The sequence below is a fragment of the Scheffersomyces xylosifermentans genome (genome assembly GCF_036884685.1).
Source record: "Scheffersomyces xylosifermentans strain CBS 12540 chromosome Unknown RJT20scaffold_2, whole genome shotgun sequence".
In the NCBI taxonomy this organism is placed as follows: domain Eukaryota; kingdom Fungi; phylum Ascomycota; class Pichiomycetes; order Serinales; family Debaryomycetaceae; genus Scheffersomyces; species Scheffersomyces xylosifermentans.
In genome coordinates, this window is record NW_027042940.1 from 1,484,879 (window position 1) to 1,507,924 (window position 23,046).

At 40.0% G+C, this 23,046-nt stretch overlaps 10 protein-coding genes across 10 annotated transcripts; 8 read left to right on the top strand and 2 right to left on the bottom strand. All coding sequences in view use genetic code 12, as the record gives it.

The window, feature by feature from the left end:
• The first annotated feature begins 2,032 nt into the window (after window positions 1-2,032).
• On the top strand, window positions 2,033-3,691 carry LEM3 (Lem3p). The gene has a single exon (XM_064919523.1). It carries the CDS (start codon window positions 2,241-2,243, stop codon window positions 3,591-3,593), a length of 1,353 nt encoding a protein of 450 aa, XP_064776093.1. The 5' UTR covers window positions 2,033-2,240; the 3' UTR covers window positions 3,594-3,691.
• Window positions 3,692-4,567: 876 nt separating this feature from the next.
• RJT20DRAFT_125932 (MDR family NADP-dependent oxidoreductase) lies at window positions 4,568-5,922 on the top strand. Its single transcript, XM_064916630.1, has one exon. The coding sequence runs from the start codon at window positions 4,746-4,748 to the stop codon at window positions 5,850-5,852; it is 1,107 nt and encodes a 368-aa protein (XP_064776094.1). The 5' UTR covers window positions 4,568-4,745; the 3' UTR covers window positions 5,853-5,922.
• A 363-nt stretch (window positions 5,923-6,285) lies between these two features.
• Window positions 6,286-7,862, top strand: RJT20DRAFT_125933 (MDR family NADP-dependent oxidoreductase). The gene has a single exon (XM_064916631.1). It carries the CDS (start codon window positions 6,503-6,505, stop codon window positions 7,583-7,585), a length of 1,083 nt encoding a protein of 360 aa, XP_064776095.1. The 5' UTR covers window positions 6,286-6,502; the 3' UTR covers window positions 7,586-7,862.
• A 305-nt stretch (window positions 7,863-8,167) lies between these two features.
• Window positions 8,168-12,225, top strand: CDC15 (serine/threonine protein kinase). The gene has a single exon (XM_064916632.1). The coding sequence runs from the start codon at window positions 8,361-8,363 to the stop codon at window positions 11,982-11,984; it is 3,624 nt and encodes a 1,207-aa protein (XP_064776096.1). The 5' UTR covers window positions 8,168-8,360; the 3' UTR covers window positions 11,985-12,225.
• Window positions 12,226-12,642: 417 nt separating this feature from the next.
• PEX2 (ubiquitin-protein ligase peroxin 2) lies at window positions 12,643-14,483 on the top strand. The gene has a single exon (XM_064919526.1). It carries the CDS (start codon window positions 13,007-13,009, stop codon window positions 14,255-14,257), a length of 1,251 nt encoding a protein of 416 aa, XP_064776097.1. The 5' UTR covers window positions 12,643-13,006; the 3' UTR covers window positions 14,258-14,483.
• RJT20DRAFT_28558 (uncharacterized protein) lies at window positions 14,243-16,645 on the bottom strand. The gene has a single exon (XM_064919528.1). The coding sequence runs from the start codon at window positions 16,496-16,498 to the stop codon at window positions 14,399-14,401; it is 2,100 nt and encodes a 699-aa protein (XP_064776098.1). The 5' UTR covers window positions 16,499-16,645; the 3' UTR covers window positions 14,243-14,398.
• On the top strand, window positions 16,644-17,608 carry RJT20DRAFT_28552 (thioredoxin-like protein). Its single transcript, XM_064919527.1, has one exon. The coding sequence runs from the start codon at window positions 16,819-16,821 to the stop codon at window positions 17,290-17,292; it is 474 nt and encodes a 157-aa protein (XP_064776099.1). The 5' UTR covers window positions 16,644-16,818; the 3' UTR covers window positions 17,293-17,608.
• Window positions 17,608-18,799, top strand: RJT20DRAFT_28544 (uncharacterized protein). The gene has a single exon (XM_064919525.1). The coding sequence runs from the start codon at window positions 17,924-17,926 to the stop codon at window positions 18,596-18,598; it is 675 nt and encodes a 224-aa protein (XP_064776100.1). The 5' UTR covers window positions 17,608-17,923; the 3' UTR covers window positions 18,599-18,799.
• A 201-nt stretch (window positions 18,800-19,000) lies between these two features.
• RJT20DRAFT_2579 (thymidylate synthase/dCMP hydroxymethylase domain-containing protein) lies at window positions 19,001-21,054 on the top strand (the record flags this gene model as incomplete). The annotated part of the gene is made up of 2 exons (XM_064919398.1): window positions 19,001-19,184; window positions 20,108-21,054. 2 exons carry the CDS (start codon window positions 19,001-19,003, stop codon window positions 21,052-21,054), a joined length of 1,131 nt encoding a protein of 376 aa, XP_064776101.1.
• An 83-nt stretch (window positions 21,055-21,137) lies between these two features.
• SGO1 (Sgo1p) lies at window positions 21,138-22,708 on the bottom strand. Its single transcript, XM_064919529.1, has one exon. The coding sequence runs from the start codon at window positions 22,670-22,672 to the stop codon at window positions 21,221-21,223; it is 1,452 nt and encodes a 483-aa protein (XP_064776102.1). The 5' UTR covers window positions 22,673-22,708; the 3' UTR covers window positions 21,138-21,220.
• Window positions 22,709-23,046: the final 338 nt, after the last annotated feature.

A 23,046-nucleotide genomic window follows, 5' to 3' on the forward strand; every position in this document is an offset into this window, starting at 1 on the left:
TGAGTGAGTGAGTGAGTGAGAATGAAGTTGGTGAGTGATTGTATGACTGAATGAGAGTATTAGTGTATTATTGATGTATTATTGAGGGCAGTATATTAGAGTATTAGTGTTATAGAGTATTAGTGTTATCGAGCTTTAATGCATTAGTGTATGTTCATTTTTGTTTGCTGATGGTATGGACTATGGATTCAGAGGTGTTACTGTTGTAGTTATGTATAGTTGGTGTATTTTTAGCAATTGGTGTAGGAAAAATTGGTTTTGGTTTATGTATCGTTGCTATTATTTGTGTTTTGTAGATGAAAGTCCTGATAAGACGCTGTCATAGAAAAGTGCCTTAAATACAATAAACGGAGCTCAATGGGTCTACACCATCAAAGCATTAAAACCATAATTTCAACTACTTCATTACTGTGTCCTTGATAGACAATGTCAATTATAATGATTATGTATCTCGGGCTAGAAAAAAAACAGTATAGCCTAGAAATGGTTACTAAACCTATCATAGCTAAAACTATCAATGGATACTAAACCTAGCAAATGGGTTGCAAAAGAGTATCAATGGGATACTAAGACCAGCAATGGGTGCAAAAGACTAGCAAAGAGAATACGAGACATGGGTTTTGGTGGTAGAGGCACGACGATTTCGGATAGAGATAATAGCGATAGCAGTACAAGAAAAGTGAATGTTGGCAATGAGCATATATGGATCTGTATGGATTGTGAGATTTGTTACACGGTATGAGAACATGTAGAAACAGACCTATAATCCATGGGAAGAATCCATTAAACAAGAGAGGCTGAAAGTACAATTTAAGGTTGCTGCGGCTGAACACACGCAGATCGTTGTGCGATGTAGCCGTTGCAATTTTGCAGCCTTGTGGGGCCATTAGATTGTGGAGTGTTTTATCTTAGGATAGTTTGGTATGAGTGAACGAAAAGGTCGCCGTTCATTTCCCAATTGTTGAATCTTTCGATAAGGGAAATCTGTAAAAAATTGGGGCAAAATCTATTTGGTTGGTGTGTTTGGCACAGAGTTTTGGGGACTGATGGTGGAGTGAAGATTGCCGGATAAGTGAGAACAGCAGATGACAACACCCAATTGAATGGAGATACACTTCCTTTGAACTTAATTGAGAAGAGAATAGGCCACCCAGGAAAGCCCTTAAGAGTCTAAATTTGAGTAGTAAATTCTGCAAAAGCAGGGAGTTGATGCCCAAAGTCTTTTGGGAGGCAGTTCTCACAAAGAGTCGATTAGACCGAAAAGAAGCTTATGGGAACACATAGTAGAATCCGAGGCTTAAAGTAACTGAATGGAACCTCTCTACTTCTTATCGACGACACACCTCGATGAAATTACCTGGTTGGTGTCAACCCAATCCAAACGACCACTTCACTAGAGCAGGAACTTTCAAAATAATGTTTAATGCCGCTTAAGGGCCGACTAAGGCCGATGTCGTCTCTGGAGACCACCTTCGCTATGTGAACGCAAAGCCAATATAGATCTTCTTTTTTTTTTCTTTTTTTTCTAGTGCCAGAACACAGCTATACTCCGCAACCTCCATAACCACATCCATGCTATCTCTAACTCTACTTATCAGTTTAATAACCTCTATCATCCAAGAAGACCCCATCACCATCATACTAACTTATTTATGGCCCCAAAAACGTGCGCAAACCAGATAACCGTAAAATCTCTGCGGCACGGATGTTTTTGCGGACTTTATTACGTAACTCCTGTCATATTTTTGGGGGAGTCACTAAATGGCACCAGAGGGCTATGAACTATGATGAAGAAAGGGGACTTCATTTTTTCATCTTTCCATTTAGATATAGAGAGAAGAGGCAAAGATACCACCACAACATCACCATCACACGACAACTCGCTCCCATGCCCTCCCTCTTCTACCTCCCACTTGACCACCCCTACTACCCCCACCAAAATCCTTCTTCACCGATTACATAAGCTTCCTGCACCCAGGCTGGATCGGAACCTCTCATTTCCAGACCTTTTTTAAAGCCGGGCATCCTTCCAAACAGAATTGGTAATTAAATATGTTTGTATTACTATCAGTGGAAGAAGCTATTGTCAGTAGATATAAGAGACTGTAGTCTGAAAGTTGGAAGATATACATATTGGACACGTAGAAGTACACTGACCAAGTTTCACCGGATTTGAACGGCGTTTAAACCATAAGAAACGAGACTATACTGATATACTGAAGCACAGCTTACCATATTAAATGTCGCAAACACATACCGACGGGTTGAACCAGTCATCTTCTGGGTTTAATCAGCCAGAAGATGGCGGTTTTCGCGGTCAAAACAGACTGGGATCGTTCAACAACGGCAACTACGCCGAATCCGACTACGAATCCGATTCAGTATCCGATGACGAGTCGTTGGGAAAGGACACCAAAGAAAAGAGCCGTAAACCGGGAGACAATGCTTTCAGACAACAGAGATTGAGAGCTTACAACCCAGTTTTCACAGCCAAGACGGTGATTCCGATTCTTATAGCCATTGCCATCGTGTTCGTTCCCCTTGGAGCAGCCATGTGGTACGGTTCCGATAGAGTCCAGGACATCTCCATCGACTACTCACAATGCGAGAATCTCGCCTCATCGGACCACTGGAGTGAAATCCCAGATAACTTCACCAACTTTAACTTCAGAACCAAAACTGAAGATATACAGAACAAGCCCGTATGGAAGTTGGCTACTGATGAATCTCAACCTTTTGAAGACGAAAGAAAGGTGTGTAGAGTGCAATTTGAGATCCCAAACAAGTTGACTGCGCCAATTTACCTATTCTACAGACTCCACAATTTCCACGCTAACCATCGTCGTTTTGTAAAGTCGTTTAGCGAGGACCAATTAGAGGGAAAGCCTGCTTCTTTGGATACAATTAGAAATGCTGTCGGAGAGAACTGTTCTCCTTTAAGTGACGTAGATGGAAAGAGAATCTACCCTTGTGGTCTTATAGCTAACAGTTTGTTCAATGATACCTATACTTCTACTTTGTCTGGTGTTAATGGTTCAGAGCACGACTTTGTAATGACCGAGAAGGGTATTGCATGGTCAACAGACAAGAATAGGTTCAAGAAGACGAGATACAACTACACAGAAATCATCCCACCTCCAAATTGGTACAAGCAATTCCCTAACGGTTACAATGAGACCAATGTGCCTGACATTTCCACATGGTACCAATTCCAGAACTGGATGCACACTTCTGCTTTGCCAACCTTTAACAAGCTTGCTCTTCGTAATGACCACGATGCTTTACAACCAGGTATCTATGAGATTTCAATTGGTTTGCATTTCCCAGTATTACCATACAACGGTAAAAAGTTTATCTATATCACTCAAAGGTCTGTGATTGGTGGAAAGAACTATTTCTTGGGTATCGCTTGGATGGTTGGAGGAGGTGTTTGTTTCATCCTCGGATTGGCCTTGTTGATCATTAACTTCATCAAACCAAGAAAGACTGGTGATGTGAACTTGTTGAGTTGGAACAAGGAGAAGATTGCCAATGATGAAAAGGCAGCTGCTGCTGCAGAAACTACTGGATTTGAGAAGAACAGTGACTTGTGATTTTCTCAAGAAGTTGGAATGAAGGGAAAAAGAGTGGCAAGGTCTTAGGTTTCTTGTTCCGTAATAGAAAACGGTCGCAATAGAGAGGAGTTAAGAGGAGACCGCCACCGAGAGATTGGAAGTATTGGATTTGTAACAAAGTGATCTCAAAGTCGAGTCTTTGTCGCAGTATACATTTGAGCCCGCAAAATCCAATCTATTTTTTATGTATACTATTTGAAATAGGGTCGTTGTAAATGCATATCATGATGTTTGTAAATTCGTTGTGTAGAGCCGAAACGAAAGAGTATAGCCGAATGGCGACGTAGCAAGCAAGTATAAAGTATAAGTGGCAAGAAGTTATCTCCTTACTCGACGGAGAAGAACCTGAAGGAACCTGAAAGAGCCTTAGGAACCTGACGTCAGAGTGAAAACAAATACCGAAGTTCTACGAAAACAACAAGTAATACTGTATCGATAATTTCAATTGCTTACAATAACATATTGCCACGTAACCCAGAAGGAAAACTATCCTTCGCTTGTAAGCGGTTAGCTCCCAGTAGCTCCGATTGTAGAACCAGCTGGAACTTCCACAGCTCTCCCCAGCAATTTTATCACCAGTCTTCTTCCGATTAAGAGCCTTCCGTATACTGCAAAATTTTGCATCCGTTTGCTATGCATTTTTCCGAGACTCATGGTAGCGCAACCGGCTCCGAAACAGTCTTATCTCCATTGTAGGAACCTATCCATTGTACGAGGACTGCCTCATAGAAAATAAGTAAGCCCACTAAATTGCGTCCCACTTACTCAAGAAGGCAACTCATCTATTGTCCCACCCGGTACGGCTGAATCGTCTTCCCATGTTACCACCTACCGGGTCTAACACACCCTCTCTACTATAGGAGCCAAAATGCAATAACCCCGAAACGCTTTATATCCGGTGCGCAGTGCTTACAAATTTGAACAAGGTAATTCCGAAAGTTGCAGCAAAAAATATTCGATGTGCAGCATGTCCGGAAAAAAGTGTCAAAAGTCGCAGCCAACTCCAGAGTATATAAGTGGAGAAGAGGTCTTCGAATGAACGATGGAGTTGGATTAATTTGATCAATTGCATCGCAAACAATATAGCAATTACCACCTAAAGCACAAAATCACTACAAAAGTTTACTCGTAATGTCGATTCCAACTACAACTACCAAGATTCTCTTGAAGCACAACCCAACAACAGAAGTTAACTACTCCTGGGGCCAAGAAGATTCCACTTTTGAGATCGCCAAAGAAGCCATTGACGCTTCTTCGCTTAAGGAGGGCCAATCTCTTGTAAAGGTTTTGTACCTTTCCAACGACCCTACCCAGAGAACTTGGATGCAAAAGGGCATAAACCACAGCAGAGCCTACACTACTCCAATGGAGGAAGGTAAAGGTGTCTTGACTTTGGGTTTGGCTGAAGTCGTGGCCACAAAGTCCTCCAAGGTCAAAGTTGGTGATATTGTTAACGGTAAGTTCCAATGGGCTGACTACACCGTTATTGGGGACGATGGTATCTTCAACGTTATTGACCAATCCAAGAAGTTACCATTGCCATACTACTTGTCAGTTTTAGGTATGACCGCTGTTACCGCCTACTTCGGTTTAACTGAGGTCGGAAAGTTCCAAAAGCCAAAAGAAGGTGAGAAGGGTCCAATTGTGGCTGTTTCTGCCGCCTCTGGTGCTACAGGTTCTATGGTTGTTCAAATTGCCAAGCATGTCTTAGGAGCTTCTAAGGTCATTGGTATTTCTGGTTCCGATGAGAAGTGTAAGTGGGTTGAAAGTATTGGTGCTGACATCTCTGTTAACTACAACAACCCACAATGGAAGGAAGAATTGTCCAAGGACATTGGTACTGACTACGTTGACATCTACTTTGACAATGTTGGAGGTGAAATTTTGTCTTTCATGTTGACCAAGGTTAAGAGATTTGGCCACGTTGTTGCTTGTGGTGCCATTGCCGGTTACAACGATAAGGAGAACTTCAAGGTTTCCAACTGGGGTGAAATCATCAGCAACAGTTTGACTGTCCAAGGTTTCATTGTTGGTAACTATATGGCAAAGATTCCACAGGCTATGGAAGTTCTCGGTCAAGCCATCGTCACTGGTAAAATCAAGGTCCAAGAGGGTTTCCATGTTGAGGACATCTCCGGTGAAGAAGGTGAGGAAAAGTTCAAGAAGGTTCCTGAAATCTGGAAGCAATTGTTCTCCACTACCAAGCCTAACGGTAAGTTGATCACCAAGATCAACTAATTTTTCTCTCGTATAATGAAGTGTTTAAACCATATTTTAATGTGAATTCAAATAAATATAATTGATATAATTGAACTGTAAAGTTTACAAGAGGATGCGGATTATCTTTTATGTAAATTAGTGCTAATATTAGTTGGAAATTGAAACGGACTTTTTGGTCATTCAAAATTTCACCTTCAATTACTATCTTCTCTTCCAAGTGAACGTTGCTTACAGTGTTACGTTTATTTCTCTTCTCCTTCATCATCTTCATCTCCTTCATCATCTTCTTCTCCATCTTCATCTCATCTTGGAAGCCTCTCACCAGAACGGCATCTGGCTGCAAACTGCAAAATCACCCTCCGGAAATAAAGTTTTCTGTAAGAAAAAATGATGTGCATTTGTATCATTAAGGTTTTACCCCACCGAAAGGTGCGCTGCCTCGGGACGGGACGTTAAATATGGGGAGAGATGGAAATGTAGATGGAATATATACTATTTCTTTATCGTTTTGGAGTACATCATCGGAGATAATACGGTTTGCATCGACGAGAGTTCGTAATTTATTTGATCTCTCACTATATATAATTGTGAGGATTTGCACTTATATTGCATCCGGTTCAATCTTATAGCCTTGTCTTCTCATTAATAATTTTTCACTGAGCTTCACGATGTCTATTCCAAAAGAAGCCAATTCTTTCATTGTTCATGAATCTCCACTCAGAGACTTCAACTTAAAGTTAGATCAAGAAGACTCTACTTTCAAGTTGGTTAAAACACCATTAAGAGAAATAAAGGAAGGAGAGTTGCTCATAAAGACCATTTATTTGTCCAATGATCCCACTCAAAGAGCCTGGATCCAAAAAGGTGTTCCAGCAGACAGAATGTACGTTGAACCGATCAGACAAGGTCAAATCATGGCGTCTGCTGGTATCGGCAAAGTTGTCAGTTCAAAGTTGGACGGATACCTGCCAGGAGACTATGTCAATTGTATGTTGACTTGGTCGGATTACACTATCATCAGAAGGGAGCATATTGTGAACAAGATAACAGACAAATCCATACCATTAACGTACTATTTGGATGTTTTCGGAATTACAGGCCTTACTGCGTACATGATGTTCTTCAGAGTGATCAGCCTAAAGGCTACTGATACCGTTGTCATTTCTGCAGCCTCTGGTGCCACTGGAAGTATGTGTGTGCAGATTGCTAAGAAAATTATTGGATGCAAACGTGTGATTGGTATCGCTGGTACCGATGAGAAATGTAGATGGGTTGAAAGCATCGGAGCCGACGCTTGTGTCAACTACCATAACAAGACATTTGCTAAGGAAATGCGTGCTGCTATTGGCAAGGAGAAGTTCTGCGATGTCTTTGTTGACAGCGTGGGTGGAAGGATTTTGGATACCATGTTAACGTTGACAAAGCCATTCGGTACAATCATTGCATGTGGTGCAATCGCAGGTTATAATGACATTAAGAAGTCGATGATCGTCCAGTGGTCCCAAATCATCACCAACAGGCTTACTGTTAAGGGGTTCATAGTTACCGATTTCCGCAAATACTACCCTGAAGCTATTGGGCATATTCTGAGATGGATCAAGGACGGAAAGATTGTTGTGAACGAGTCGTCGTTGACAGTGGTTGACTTGAGTGATCCCGAGAAGTTTACCCAAATTCCAGAAACATGGGGTACATTGTTTTCATCGTCTAAGGGAACGGGTAAGTTGCTTACCCAGATTTCCAAGCTCTAGGTATTTTGGGTGTCTGGTGGGGGAATAAGTGTTTGTCGTATGGAGGAAGTAGCGAAGTAGGACAGAATATATATAATTGCTTCTTTTTCCAAATTACAGCTTCACCTTTCTAGGTTATTCCAATTGAATTTTTTATTTGAATTGAATTAGTATCATGCCATAAGTATCACAACAATCCATGTCTTCTTCCAATTGGGTGCAAAAATATGTATTACATAAATATATATTTACCACATACTCAGGTTTCGTATGAGTATTCCTAGTAAACATTTCACCAGAAAAAGACTAAACTTCTCTCTCTAATTGAACCCTCTATATCCACTTCATCCACATTTTATACCTCTATATCAACTTTCTTCCAATAACCCAACACTATTCATCTTTCACATTTCACCAAGGCACATACATAAACCTCCACAAATACGACGCTACCATATGATCCATTGATAAATACCAGCGCTACCATCACAAAGAATTCCTTATTGCATACCAGCGCTACCATCAGACCCACTTACGCGCTCAGAAAAAACGTAAACAAAACTTTAGTGCAACTTTCATTTCGTTTAACTAATAAATGTTTAGACTGGTAGGCTATAGTTGTAGTAAAGTGGATGTTATCGGAGTGTTTATGGTCTGAAGATCGATATACATCAAGCAACTATTCTGATTTGTCTACCAAGTTTCAGCTGAATTGAACAACACGCTGGTATAAAGTCATGTGCATAAGCAAAAGATCAGTCAGTTTTTGATCCAATTTATTTAAAGCCATCACGCCATGGAGGTACACAATACACCGCTGTCGCCACGAAATCGACTAATAGCTCTGAGTGGCGACTCGAACCTACACAGCACGATCCAGTCAGCAACCTCGTCACATTTGGGCCAATTTGGCCTTCAACTACAGCATCTGCCACTGTCCCGCAAGGAACAGACGTTAAAGCGGTTCCAAGAGAATAACGACGACAGAATATATTCCGAGGATTTCGACCTAGACGACCAATTAGACTTGAATCTCTCGTACTCAAGATTCTCGCACATTTCGTCGTCATCGTCTGGTATTGTACGAAGCAATGGGTCCGGTTCAAATCACGATTCTATATCGGAATCACCATTTGTAAAACGAATACAAGGAAAAGTACAAGTTCTATTTGAACACGATCAACTGAGAACACCGAATTCTCTGAATCATTACAGAACAAATCTTGAAGAAAAGTCACCTGAGAATCCAATGTATCCCATAGAAGAAACGTCCAATGAGGCCAACGACGAAAACGATTCCCCATTCATAGAGAAAATTATAGACAAGGCGAATTTGCAAATCGACCAAAATCATGAATTAAACAGCCACGACCTTCGTCAGGATCAGGACCACCATAATAACCAGTCACCTCAGAAATCATTGCAAGAAGTACCCTTGAAAGCATTGAGACTAAGAAACAACTTGATAACTCGAGATGTAACACCAACGAGTTTACCTCCAACTCCAGTATTAGCAGTGGACCTGACTCCAAAAAAACATCAAAGAAATCCTTCAGTAAAGGTCTCACTTACACCAGCACAAAGATTTGAAAAAAGACCAGGTACTCGCCTGACAAATGCATTGGACAACTTTAAGTTTTCCAAATTAGTCGGAAGAGGAGCTTTTGCCAATGTCTACAAAGCGGTAAACTTAAAAACTAATCAAATAATTGCTATCAAACAAATCACACTTGAAAAAGATCAAGATGTTGGAGGATTAATGGGAGAAATTGATCTATTGAAGATTTTGAAACACCCCAACATTGTGAAATACCACGGTTTTGTGAAAACATCATCATCATTAAATATACTACTCGAATATTGTTCAGGGGGTTCGTTAAGACAACTCTATAAGAGATTGGGACATGGACTACCAGAAGCCCAAATAATAGGATACACACGTCTGATATTACATGGCTTGAATTATCTCCATGAGCAAGGTGTAGTTCATAGAGATGTGAAAGCAGCAAATGTTTTATTGACGGAAGATGGTGATATAAAGTTGGCCGATTTTGGTGTTGCCACAACAGTTACTACGCAACACCATAGTGTTGAAGGTACTCCAAACTGGATGGCCCCAGAAACAGTTCTTGGGGGTGATGGTATTTGTACAGCATCAGACATTTGGTCTTTAGGCGCTACGATTATAGAATTGTTCAATACCAATCCACCTTACCACGACTTAAATCCAATGGCCGCATTGCATGCAATTGGCACGGATGACCACCCGCCATTACCCAAACAGACAACGTCACTCGCAAAGGATTTCTTACTAGAATGCTTTCAGAAACAAGCTAGTTTGAGAATAACTGCCAAACTTTTATTGAGACATAGATGGTTAGCGAACTCAGCAAATTCCTCCAAAACCTCTATGACTAACCTTCGTGAAGTTAGCAAAGAACAGAAGATAGAACTTAAATCTATTGCTAGCTATTCAGAAATGAATGAGGAGAACTGGGATAAAGATTTTGCTGAAGTTAAGATACCGAGTGTGAAACCTCTTGTACCAGATGTTATTCAAATTTCGGACGTCAACGGTGAATTTAATACCGTAAAACTTAGTTCCAAGCCAAAATATACCAAGGAAGAACTTTTAATGAAATTTTCTGAAAAAGCGGAAAGTTCCAATGGCGACACAGAGTCCGGATTCTCTGGATTGCATAGCGATGATTTAGTTATCAATATCGAAGGAAGTGAGAAGTTTGAGGATGAGTCCGATCCATTTTTAAATATCGACATAGAAAATTTTGACACAAATGAATTAGAAATTCAAACTAAAATGGAGTATCTTGTATCCAAATTTACAAACAGAGTCGATCTATGTCACCCTGACAATGATGAAGTAACTCAATCGCTCATAAAGATTACGGGCAGAATGTTGCACATGGTGAAGAAATATCCAATTCTGCATAGCACTATGATCAGGGACCATGGTGTGTTATCATTGCTAGAGTTATTGGATAGCGCTCAAGAGTTACATAACCACCAGAAGCTTTGTCTACACACTTTATCAATTTTGAACAAGATCTTTGAAAACGACATAGCTCAATTCGAAAACTTTTGCTTGCTAGGAGGAATTCCGGCTGTTACTCAATTTAAGAGTTCCAAGTACGACTTGTCTGTACGACTCCAAGTTGTACAATTCATTGGCCACTTCCAAAAATCAGAGAAGGCTCTTTCCATGTTAATTTCATGTGGTGGATTAAGGGTCGTTGCAAAATTCTTGGAAGAAGATTTCGATACAACACCTACCTTTCCTTTGGCTTCCGTTGATTGTATTTACACTATTCTCTCTAAGGATTTTACTAGATCGAAGTCAGATTTGTGTCGTATTTTGGCTAAATATGGAGTTCTCTTTTGGTTTGTTGTTCTCCTTAACAGATTGACTAGGATTAAGCTTCTGCCACCTCCGAATATGACTGAAGAGGACATGACAGTGGCAATTGACAGAATTGTGAATATTGTCAAATACTTTGGGCAAGCAGAGGCAAGAGTGCGGATCAACATTTCGAATGTTGATCTCTATAAATTGTTGATAAAAGTCTATTCTCATTTGGACTATTCCCATCAACTAGCAGTTTTGAAATTCTTCAAGTCCATGTCATGTATATCAGCCAACTTGAAGGCGATGTATAAAGCAGAATTGTTAGAATTTCTTGTTCAATTACTAGAGAAGTATAATCCGTCCACTCCGCATTATAAAGAAATTGTTAACATAGTGGCACCGATTTTGTATAATTGCTGTTATTTGAATCACACAAAAGAGGCGGACATTGTCAGACTAGGAGTTGTTCCTTACTTAAAGTCATTGTCAATGATCAACTTACCTTTTCGCCAATTCGTTCTTCCTCTTTTATGCGAGTTAGTGCACTGCGATGGCAATGTGAAGGCCCATCTCAAGAAGCATGACATCCTTACGGTCTATTACAATTTACTTCTCGATCCCTACTGGCAATCGAATTCACTTGATTCCATTCTCAAATGGGCACAATACGATCCCCATTATGTGAGATTGGACGCAACAAAGGCACAGGATTGTCTATCGGCTGGGTTCATGTTGCCAAAAGTTTCGAATTTGGAAGCTGCATTGGACAACTATTGGAAATTGATTACAACTTTCGAGAGAGTGGGGAGGAACATGGCGAACGCCACGATTTTGAATAATATTTTGCTCAAACTCAGAGTATACAACAAGAATGCGGTTGTGCAATTGACGCTTTTGAGGATTCTCAAGTATCTTGTAAAGGTTTCAAAGAAAACAGGTAGACTTGAGAATATGAATGTTACGGTAGGTATGGTAAGTGCTCTTGATGCACTTAGAGAAGGGAATGGGTCAGTATTGGTGGAGGAATTGGCCAGTGAAGTTTTGGCATTATTATAAGGGAAATTGAGGAAGTATGGGAAGGAATTGGTTAAAGTGGATGCCGCTCAAAATTGCACGAATTAGCATTAAACAGCATTAAACTCAAGTATAATTTCTAATATAAATAATAACCATGGATTGGATTTTGGTGTAGACGTATATGTGGGCATACGATAAATGAGCATGTTCTTGCTCGCCTAGGAGGACGGTAATCGTTCATTTTTAATAGCAAATGAGCAGGATGATACATATTCGCCAGTATAATATGCATCTGGAGAATCCATGAAACACTTTACATAGTAGGACATTTCCATTACGTATTGTCTTAGGAATCAGTACACCCATAATATTTTATCTGCTACTTTAAGTCCAACACCTTCTAAATTCTTACACCGTTCTCTATAAAGCCATTTTTCTCCATTTTTCTCCATTTTCCTCACCATCCCTCTACACCACCCTATACACTATTCAAACCACCATCACCACCACCATCATCATCATCATCTCCATCGGCTGCAAAATCACAATGTCGCTATCACCACCGCGACATCCCTTCTAACCTCGGTGAAAACATCGATTTTTCATGTGGGGAAAATGTCGCATACAAACACCCATTTTTCACATACTTAAGAAATCGGTCATATTTGTGGAGAATAGATGAATGGATAGTACTATTATTTGGTAGAGTTATATTGGTTTTTGCCCGTTTAAAGGTACTATATTGATTTCTTGGACTTTAATTGTGAGTGTGTTACTTTTGGTAGCTTCTGAACGGGACTAATTTCGAGTTTAGATATCAAATATTGGTGAATTATATTGAGTGATTATATTTAGTGTAGTCTTTCGTTCGATCTGTAAAATAACGGTTATTGTTCATTTATTTTCATTGGGACACAGTTGCCAACTTTACTATAGTTAGCTGTATATTTGGGTCTTTTGTAATATTTCATAGTGAAATTTCACCTTCACCGCCAGTTATATACATATATAGAGAGCCAACACTGAAGTTATTCAACATCCTCCACTCAAAGATAGCAATTATGATCCCAATATCTTACCCTTCTCCAAGGGTATCTCAACTTGACGCTCATATCTTGGACTCGGAGCTCTTGTCTCTATTGAAAGAGCAGTTGGCAAACATTTTTCAATTACATACAACAAGCCGCTTCTCATACAATCAGCATCCAGAACTTTGGTCATTGCTACTTAATCTACTTGTGTTCAAAGTCACAGTATGGAAAACAGGCTCTTCCTACGGCCTTGCCCTTCAAAACTTGAAGCTAACCGATACAAAGACAAGCAAAATAATAGGGTTTCCTAAGAAGTCTCTTCTCCTTGGACTTCTTATTGGTGATTATTTATGGAGCAAGCTTCAGTCATATCTCTATTCTTTGGAAGAAAACGATTCTTCTAGAGAACCATACAGCATTCAGTTATTCAACAAGATAAGAAGTCTTGTTTTCAACAACAGAACTGCCATTGTCACCAAATTGGACAATGTCATCAAATCGCTTAATTTAATTAACTTCATGCTCTTTCTTGTTAATGGAAAGTACCCTTCTATCATACACAGAGTGTTAGGAATTTCAATGACACCTATAGTATCTGACTTAATGAAATTCAATGGTAATAATGTCAACTTCGAGTTTCAGAACAGGCAGTTAGTTTGGAACGTCATGACAGAGTTTTTGGTATTCCTTTTGCCATTATTGCAATTGAACAAGCTCCGCCGACTTGCTAAGCTAGCTTTGAATCCAAAAAGAGACGGAGGAAGCGAAGAGAAATCTACTGGACAAATTATTACCCTATACACCAACTTACCGAAATCACAATGTGCTGTCTGTCATGAAAATAATAACCAGGTAGCCAGCGCTGGCTTGAAATCTTTAACTACAAGTGGAACAATCACCAACCCATATGTTACGAATTGCGGCCATGTATACTGCTATGTGTGTATCTCGATACGATTCAATGCTATAAAAACATCAGGAGAGGACCTTCCATGTCTCCGTTGTGGACAGAAGTTAGAGTGGTTTCGTGAGTATGGCTCTGCTGAGAATGATGACGATGTCGATGAGGATGCGATCTTATATCCATTGCATTGCTTGAACGACGATGAAGATTACGAATCTGAAGAAGAAATGACAAGATTAGAGAAGGTTCAATCATTAAGCAGTAGGTTTTTCCCTACGATTGAGCCAGACGACGAAGACGAGGATGGAAGTGATGACAACGCCTCTGAATTTAGCGAAGAGGAAGACTTTGAAGAAGACGCTGCGTTTGATATGTAATTTAAGAACCAGCCTATATTGGTGGAATCATCAGTCTTTTAACATGATATATTTAATGTACAATGATCTTGAACTATACAAAAATTTAGAACCGTATGGCTATGCAGATGAAATTTAATAAGGTCATTAATAGTTTCTTCCTTACTGGAGAAGTGCCAATAATAATTGTGCACCCTTGTTGTCCTTGTTCTTGACAAGTTCCTTCTTGATCTTCTTCAACTCCTGGTTTAACTCCTTGAACTTAGCATCCTTCAGTATTTGCAATACTTCAAAAATGGAAACAATGACGAAAGCGCCTTGACCATTGGTCCAGTCAGATAACTTATTGTTTTCCAATACCTCAGAAACCACCCTCTTAGCGAAGTCAGATCCAGTGCCCTCGATCTTCTCGGCATTCTCGATTGCTTCTAACTTCTTTGTTTCGTTGTTGAACTTGAACTCATTTCCTTGGATGAGAGCCTTCAAGGATCTTGAAATGAAAGGAACCTTATTGATCAAGTGGAAATCTTCCAAGACATCACCCTTCACGGTTCTTTCAAAGATGGCATCAAGCAACTGTGGTCTCAACTTAGTGTTGACTTCTTCAACTTCAACATTAGTCAAAATCAACTCAGTAACAAATTGAGCTGCAATGTTAACAGATAATAACTTTTCAAATGTCTTCTCTGGGTTTTCAGCACCCAAAGTAGACAAGACTCCTTGGTAGAGTAATGGTATAGCCTTCACAGCCAATTCGTTTCTCCTTTGTTCTTGAGGCTTCTTAGAAGTCTTCTTATATGCTAATTCTTCGTATTTTTTCAATTGCTTTTGGATCAATGGAGAGAAGTACTTTCCATCCAACCCCTTCAACAAGTAAAGTAACGGCCTTCTAGAGAACTTCTCCTTGACCAAATCGAAAATCAACTCAGGCGTGAAGATTTCAGCACTGAAAGACTTGTGAAGTAAAACGGTATCATCAACTGTCATGAACAAGGTGATCAACACGGAGTTACCGAATTCGTTCTTGATCAATTCGGTTGTGTGAGATTTTAAAGATCTTATTATCAACTTACGTTCTTTGGCGTTGGCTAAAGCAATCAAAGTGGATGCAACTTCGGAACCTTCTTGTGTGTGAACCAATTCTGCAAATTGTTCACTCAAAATGTCAATGAACTCTCTGATAGCAGCATCGTTGGCCTCTATGTCATCTTCTAAGATAGAAACGTATTCTTTCATGGCAGCATGCAAGATTTGGAAACCGGTTGATCCCTTTTCGACAGATGCCTTGATAGTACCAGCTAAGTTGGTAGAAATCAATTGCTTCTTTTCAGACAGCTCTTTGGTGACTTCTAATACAGTCTTACCCTTACCAGATTCCTTGAAGACAGCATATTCGGCACCCCAGAACTCTCTGATCATCTGGTGCTTTTGATCGGCTGAAGAGTATAACACAAATAAATCTTCAACAACGTAGGCACCTTCCTTGTGTCTCATAAGTTTACGCAATTTTCCGTGCAATTCATTTACGATGACAGCTCTTGATTCCTTTGATCCATAATGCAAAAGCTTGACCAATAAGTATTTACCATATGAGGATGTAGCCAAAACGTAGTAGTGACCCTTCAAAGAGTTGACAATGACATCTCTTCTCTCTTTTGTGGAATATTTAACTAATGTCTGGATAATTCTGGAAGCATCATGCTTCATAACCAAGTCAAGGACAATATCCTGAGCCAATCTCCAGATTTCATCACAAAGCTTGTCTCTGACTTCCTTTGGTGGAGTTGGCTTAGTAACTCTGAGTCTTTCCCACAAACTTTTGATTTGTTGAACCTCTTGACCAGACTTTCTTTGCAACTTACGCTCAGCCAACAATTTACGTTGTTCAGCATGCTGTTCAGCAGAGGTTTTCTTGTTAGGATCAACGACCTTTTCCTTCTCCTCATCATCTTCATCATCTTCTTTGTCTTCTTCGTCCTCATCTTCTTCCTCATCACTGTCCTTGGCGTCAACCTTGATTTCATCGTCATCAAGTTCATCTAATTCGTCTTCTTCCTCTTCTTCCTCTTCCTCCTCATCTTCTTCCTCAATGTTCAGTTCGTCTTCAGAAGAGTCTGAAATGTCATCTCCACTAGATTCAGCTTCTTCTTCCGACTCAGTTGGAGGAGAGGGGAGTTTCTCGGTCACTACCTTGGATTTTTTGGTAGCCCTTGGGATCTCCTTGGTAGCAGAACGCTTGGTAACCTTAGTTTTGGAAGCCATTATCACGGTTATGCTATGATAAGAGAATAGATCTATCTACTAATATTTAATGGAGTAGTGAAAAATTCATAGTAAAGAGCATCGCAAAATTTATTTTAGATGGAGTCACGTGCCTATACACATGACTGCGGCTTTGACACATGAAACAACAGCATGACATCTGACACATGCACATCTATCACGTGATTCATTTTTTTGGCCACAGTTTTTGATTTTGTGTTCCGGTCGATTGCCTGCTCTAAAGCCCATCCATATAGTTAATGTGCTGACTAAATTCTAAACTCCTTCCAAGCATATCATATGGAATATATAAGTTATCGATGTTACGTAGGTTAGGATTTCGTCCAGTTTTTAAAACTACATCTGTGTTAACCCAAGCCAGACCCATTGTCAAAAGCTCATTGCTCTCTACTCAAAACTTCACATACACTCGTGCCATGTCGTCCACCGCTGCTTCTAAGGTCCAAGAGATTCCTAATCTCACTGAGTTCAGAAAATTCGTTGAATCTGGAGACAAGATCTCTGTCATCGACTTCTACGCCACCTGGTGTGGTCCTTGCAAAGCCTTGGAGCCTATCTTCGAATTGTTGGCCGAGAGAGTACCAGAAGTGCAATTCGGAAGAGTCGATGTCGACCAAGCCCAAGATGTTGCTCAGGAATACGCAGTAACTGCCATGCCAACTTGTATTTTCTTCAAGAACGGAGAAAAAGTTGATACCATTGTCGGAGCCAACCCACCAAAATTGGTCGCTTTGATTCAACAGCACTCTGGAGTCGATGTTTCAGCTAGATAAACAGAGTACTCTTAGAATTGAAGTACATTTCGTGTTTTTAGAAAATTAGTTATAGTAATGCCCAGCGAAAACAGCGAATCATGGGTCAAATAATTTCCCCATATATCGCCAATTAAAATACATATTTATGACAGATTCTTTGTTAGCATTCGTTTTTGTAGCTTTCTTCGTTGATCCCGGTCAATAATCAAAATTTGCAATCTTTTGCAATCTCTTCCTCCAAAAAGTTGCAACCACCGACCACTACTTGGATATTTTTCACAACCTATATCTTTTTACTCGCTCCACTGTAAGGTACCTAAACACACAGTTATGCCACACCACAGTCACCCCTGCTTTTGCCACTACAAAAAGACTACAAAAAATAACCTCATTCCTATTCCACGACAACCCCAACTATCACAACCTGACACTGCCCACACCCGCCCTGGGCCCCCACTATATCATTTCTATGCTTGCTATCATCCTCCATTTTCTGTATGTAGCAATAGCAATCGTAAACCTTATTATGACGTCCTGTACACAGCCCTCCAGAACTAAAGGGATCTTGAATTTAAAATTAACAACTATTAAATACCGTCATTCTTAATAGAAATAGGGGCTGTAGACAGAGTATATAGGCGTAGATCCGATGTTTAGGAGACTAGTAAGAACCGTGACGCCATTGGTTGCGTTTGGAGTGGGAATAGCTGCTTTCCCAGCGGAATGGAGGAAAGGTAACTGGAGAGATAAGAAGATATTGCACATCAATGACTCCGTACTACAACAGATTCAAGACTCAGAAATATACAAAACATTGCTTGCAGACAAAAATTACACTCAGTACAACACAAGTCATGCTTTCCCGGACCAGCACCACAAGAATTACGTAGCAACCGGGCTTCTCTTCGGACCCAATTTGTTCGAAATAGACCCGATCGTATTCTTAAGCGAGAAGAACGGGGAACTCACGAGTTTCTATCACCTAGGCGATCAATTGATCAGCCAGGACGGACAAATCCACAACGGTGTTATATCCACAATTCTAGATGAGGGTCTATGTTCGGCGGGCTTTCCCTTGTTGCCCTCCAAAAAAGGAGTTACTGCATCGCTATCAATAGACTTTAAGAACCAAGCCCCTCCTGGAAGCACTGTTGTGTTGAGGGCAAAGGTACTAGAAGCTAAAGGAAGGAAGGTCGTCATAGAAGGCACTTTGGAGACACTTCCCCTGTCAATTCTGGAAAAATCGATCAAAATTGCAGAGTCCAAATGCATCTTGGTAGAGCCTAAATGGTTCAAGTACTTCTCGTGGTTCCAAATTATCTAGAAAGGCATTGGAACTCAGGCCAATTTCGTAATCTTAATTATAATAATGTATTGCAAGTATATGCCCGGTAATTGATTGCCATGTGATCATGGCCTTGATTGCTATGGTACAATTGAATGTATAACAAGTATAAAGTTGATTGCTATCACTTACGTAATTATGCATTTCTTTGCAAAATAGGGAAGTGAAATTCCGTTCGATAGAATTCTATAACCGCTTCACGTTTAGAGGGAAAGGATAACAGTAGCAATGGTTATACATCCGCAACCGTAAGACCCGTACCGCGGGACGGGCTCGAAACTTGTCTATAAAAGGAGAGCTATTTCCTCGAGAAGATGTTTGTTATATTCTTTATTACTTCTGCATTACTCAATAGTACCCAATTATTATCAATTATTAAACATGTCTGATTTAGGAAGAAAGAACATCGGTGACAAGGTCGCTTCTGAATTGAAGCCAGACTCCCAAAAGACTACCCTTGAGCAATTATCTGACAAGGTTACCAACGCTGTTGACAACGTTATTGGTGACAACACCTCTGACGAGGGTAAGTCCTACGTTCAACAAGCTTCTGACGCTGTCTTTGGTGAGAAGAAGAACTAAGAATGTCAATTGACTTCACTCGAGCTTGAAGCTCTTATATAGTAAAACTAGCTAGTTCAATAAAACAGTACTGATAAAACCCAAAAAATTCAATATCGTAGATTAAAATATGTATGAAATGAATTACTGGACCTGTTTTTGGTTTTCGATTGTTATTACGAATTGCTGCAATGTAATCCCCTTAATCTTGAGGAAGAGGAGCAATTTTGTAGTTTATAGACAAAATTGTAATTATTTGCACCATTTACCCCACGTTTCGTAAAAATTGAGCATTAAAGCCGTTGATAGGAAAAGCCACACAACAATTGAGGAAGCAAGCCAAGCAGCGGAAGGATTCTTAGATCACGAAGGCTCTAAATGAGGTCAAGAATTTCCAACCTAACCATAACTGCCTCCCAAACTTTGCAACTCACTTTCTGTCTCTTACAATAAAATAGCAATCATATACTAATAGCCCTCTTTTTCGCACCCATTGGAGTTTGCTTCATAAAGGTTCGATTTACTGACTTCATGTTCTGTTATCTGTTATTAGCAGTAATTGGCATAATTTTTCAGAAATGAAGAAACACAAATTTAATAAATGCAAGTATTGTACAATTACCAAAATGCCTCCATTGGTATCCTTTCATCATCATCCCTCTTTAGAATTACGACCTCACTTCACAATGCACATCCATTGAGTCCTTCCACCAACCATTCTCTACCTATCTACTACAATACTGCGTCACGGATCTCTCTGCACTCTCTATACATACATAAATACATCCATGCCGCAGATTTTTTATATCGTCGCGCCAAACGCGTTTTCTTATTTTGCATTTATCATTATTTATTTACTCTTCTTCTTCTTTTATTGATTTCAGTAGATTTGAAGATACACAAGTACAACCATAAGCAAAATGACAGTTTCACCTAACTCCGCAGAACAGGCATACCTTGATCTCTGCGAAAAAATCATTAACGAAGGTGAATTTCGTCCAGACAGAACCGGGACTGGTACCAAGTCGCTATTCGCACCTCCACAGTTAAGATTCGACTTGTCCAATGACACCTTCCCTTTATTGACCACCAAGAAGGTATTTTCACGAGGAATTATGCACGAACTCTTGTGGTTTGTTGCTGGAAGCACAGATGCCAAATTATTGAGTGAAAAAGGTGTAAAAATCTGGGAAGGAAATGGATCTCGTGAATTCTTGGACAAGTTGGGATTGACTGACCGTAGAGAAGGCGATTTGGGACCAGTTTATGGCTTCCAATGGAGGCATTTCGGAGCAGAATATAAGGATTGTGACACAGATTATACCGGTAAAGGATTCGACCAGTTGCAGGATGTCATCAAAAAGTTAAAGACAAACCCATACGATAGAAGAATTATTATGTCAGCGTGGAACCCTCCTGATTTTGGCAAGATGGCCTTGCCTCCATGCCATGTTTTTTGCCAATTCTACGTGAGCTTCCCATCCGATGAAAGTCCTGAACCAAACACTGCTAAGCAATCCAAATCTAGCTGTAGACCAAAGTTATCATGTTTATTGTACCAACGTTCTTGTGACATGGGTTTAGGTGTTCCATTTAATATTGCTTCATACGCTCTCTTGACCAAGATGATTGCACACATTGTTGATATGGATTGTGGTGAATTTATTCACACATTGGGAGATGCACATGTGTATTTGGACCATATAGATGCTCTCAAAGAGCAGTTTACAAGAATTCCTAAGAATTTCCCTAAGTTGGTTATCAAGGAAGAGAGAAAGGATGAGATTAAGTCCATTGATGACTTCAAGTACGAAGATTTTGAAATTATCGGCTACGAGCCATATCCTCCTATCAAGATGAAAATGAGTGTTTAACCTCTCGAATAGGAAGTTAATCTGCTTCCAACCTGTTGTATACTATTTTAACCAACCCTAATGCATAGATAATGTGTCTACAGAGTTTGTAAAATGCAAAAATGTAATATTTGGATAGTCTTCATTGTACGTGCAATGATTATTATGATCCGAATGTAGAATATGTCTACATAAGCATGGTATGTCTTCTAGACTTTCCTCTTTTGCCCACATATATATTGGGCTTTCGTGGTTGGACCTCCTCGAAATCAAATACGGACAAGTCGGAGGCACTGTCTTTGTTCTCTTGGTATTCTTCCATTGGCGCAAAGTCCTTAGACAGCTTAGTGTTCTTATCTCTCGTTGATACAATATTTCCGGGATTTCTCTTTCCTTGTATATCTACAGGCTGAGATCGAGAAGTATTTGTAATGTTAGCCAAGGGCCGGCGCTTAACTTGAGATTGCATTGAATCGATTTTTCTTTTCTTTTCATTGGTGACTTCGTTCTCTTTTTTAATCTTTGGTGGTACCACGTAGTTGATCAATACATTATCTCCTACCGCATCGAGCATCTTCACTGATTCTCTTCTCATCTTTCCTCCTAATGGAGGACCCTTGTAATCAACCGCCTTCCTGTTTCGGCGGGGCCTTACATGTTCTTCTTGACTGCTAGTATCAACTAAAATATCCTGTTTGAGGTCTCTTTCTTCTCCAGAAGGCTCTTGTTCTTGATTTTCTTTTAGAGACGGTATTTCAGTACCTGAAAGAGTTTCCCGCTTTGTGGTCCTACGAATGACAGGTCGAGACGCTGTAGAGGGCGCTACTTTCTCGACCCTTTGTGACTCTTCTGTAGTGAGATCAACAACGGGTTCCGATGGCGTCTCCTGAATTCTTTCAGAACTGACATCGGATTCTGATTCTCTAACTTCAAGAATTGTCGATATTTTATTTCCGTCTGTTATTGAGTCCGAAGCGCCATCTTCTATGAATGCTTGGTCCCCTGCATTGTCATGTCTTGATTCCTCTGATTGGTTCACTTCATTAAATTCCAGAGCATTGAATTGGGGACGAAACCCACTGAAATCTAGAGTTGTTGGAAAGAAATCATCTCCTTCTAATGGTGTGGATGTTACGGGTCTGTTGATTTGTGATAAGATGTCTAATTGAGCATTACGGGGTAATTCTTCAATACTTCGTATGTTCTTCAAGAATTGAAATATTTCATTGAACTTTGCAAATAAATTAGACTCTATCGTTCCAAGTTTGTCTTCTAGTTGCTTTTTTCCTTCGATATCTCTTATGTTTCTGTTCTTGCGGAGTTTCACGTTTTCATTAATGAGCTCACTCACTCTATATTCTAGATCCGATATCCTACTGGATAAGACGGAATTGCTCTTAGCCAAAGACCTGTTTTGAATTGCAAATTTGCTCTTTAACGCCTCAATATCCTCATCCTGTGAATTAATACCATCATTTTCCTTAAAATTGTTCTTGCCGCCATTCCATTGTGATGGCGGAGGTGATTGCGAAGATCCACTTGATTGAGACAGAGAAGGAGAAGTTCCACCGCCTGTTCGATTCGTGGCGGACTGGAACTTTAGAAGCGACTGGGAGAAATCTATTGATTTCCGGGCCATTGCTTTGCTATTCCAGAGAGGTGTTTTCTACTACTTTTACTGTGTAATATAAAGAGACTGTTGATCATAATTAAAAATCATAAACAGTGCTGCTTGAAAGGTAAACAAAGGAGGGTCTGATCACGTGAATTTGTAGAATGGTGTGCAGGACATTATATTAGAAGAGACTTAACTATGGTTAGGTAGAGTAAGAGTAAGAGTAAGAGTAAGAGTAAGAGTAAGAGTGAGAGTATGTATGTTAATCGACAAGAGAGAAACCATGAGGTGATGGAAAGGGTAGAAGTTGAATGTCAACTACTTCAATAACAAGTTTTTGTTTTGCAAGTTCTTCCTCTTTGGTCGTAGGCCGTAATGTTGGATACCTTCTCATACAC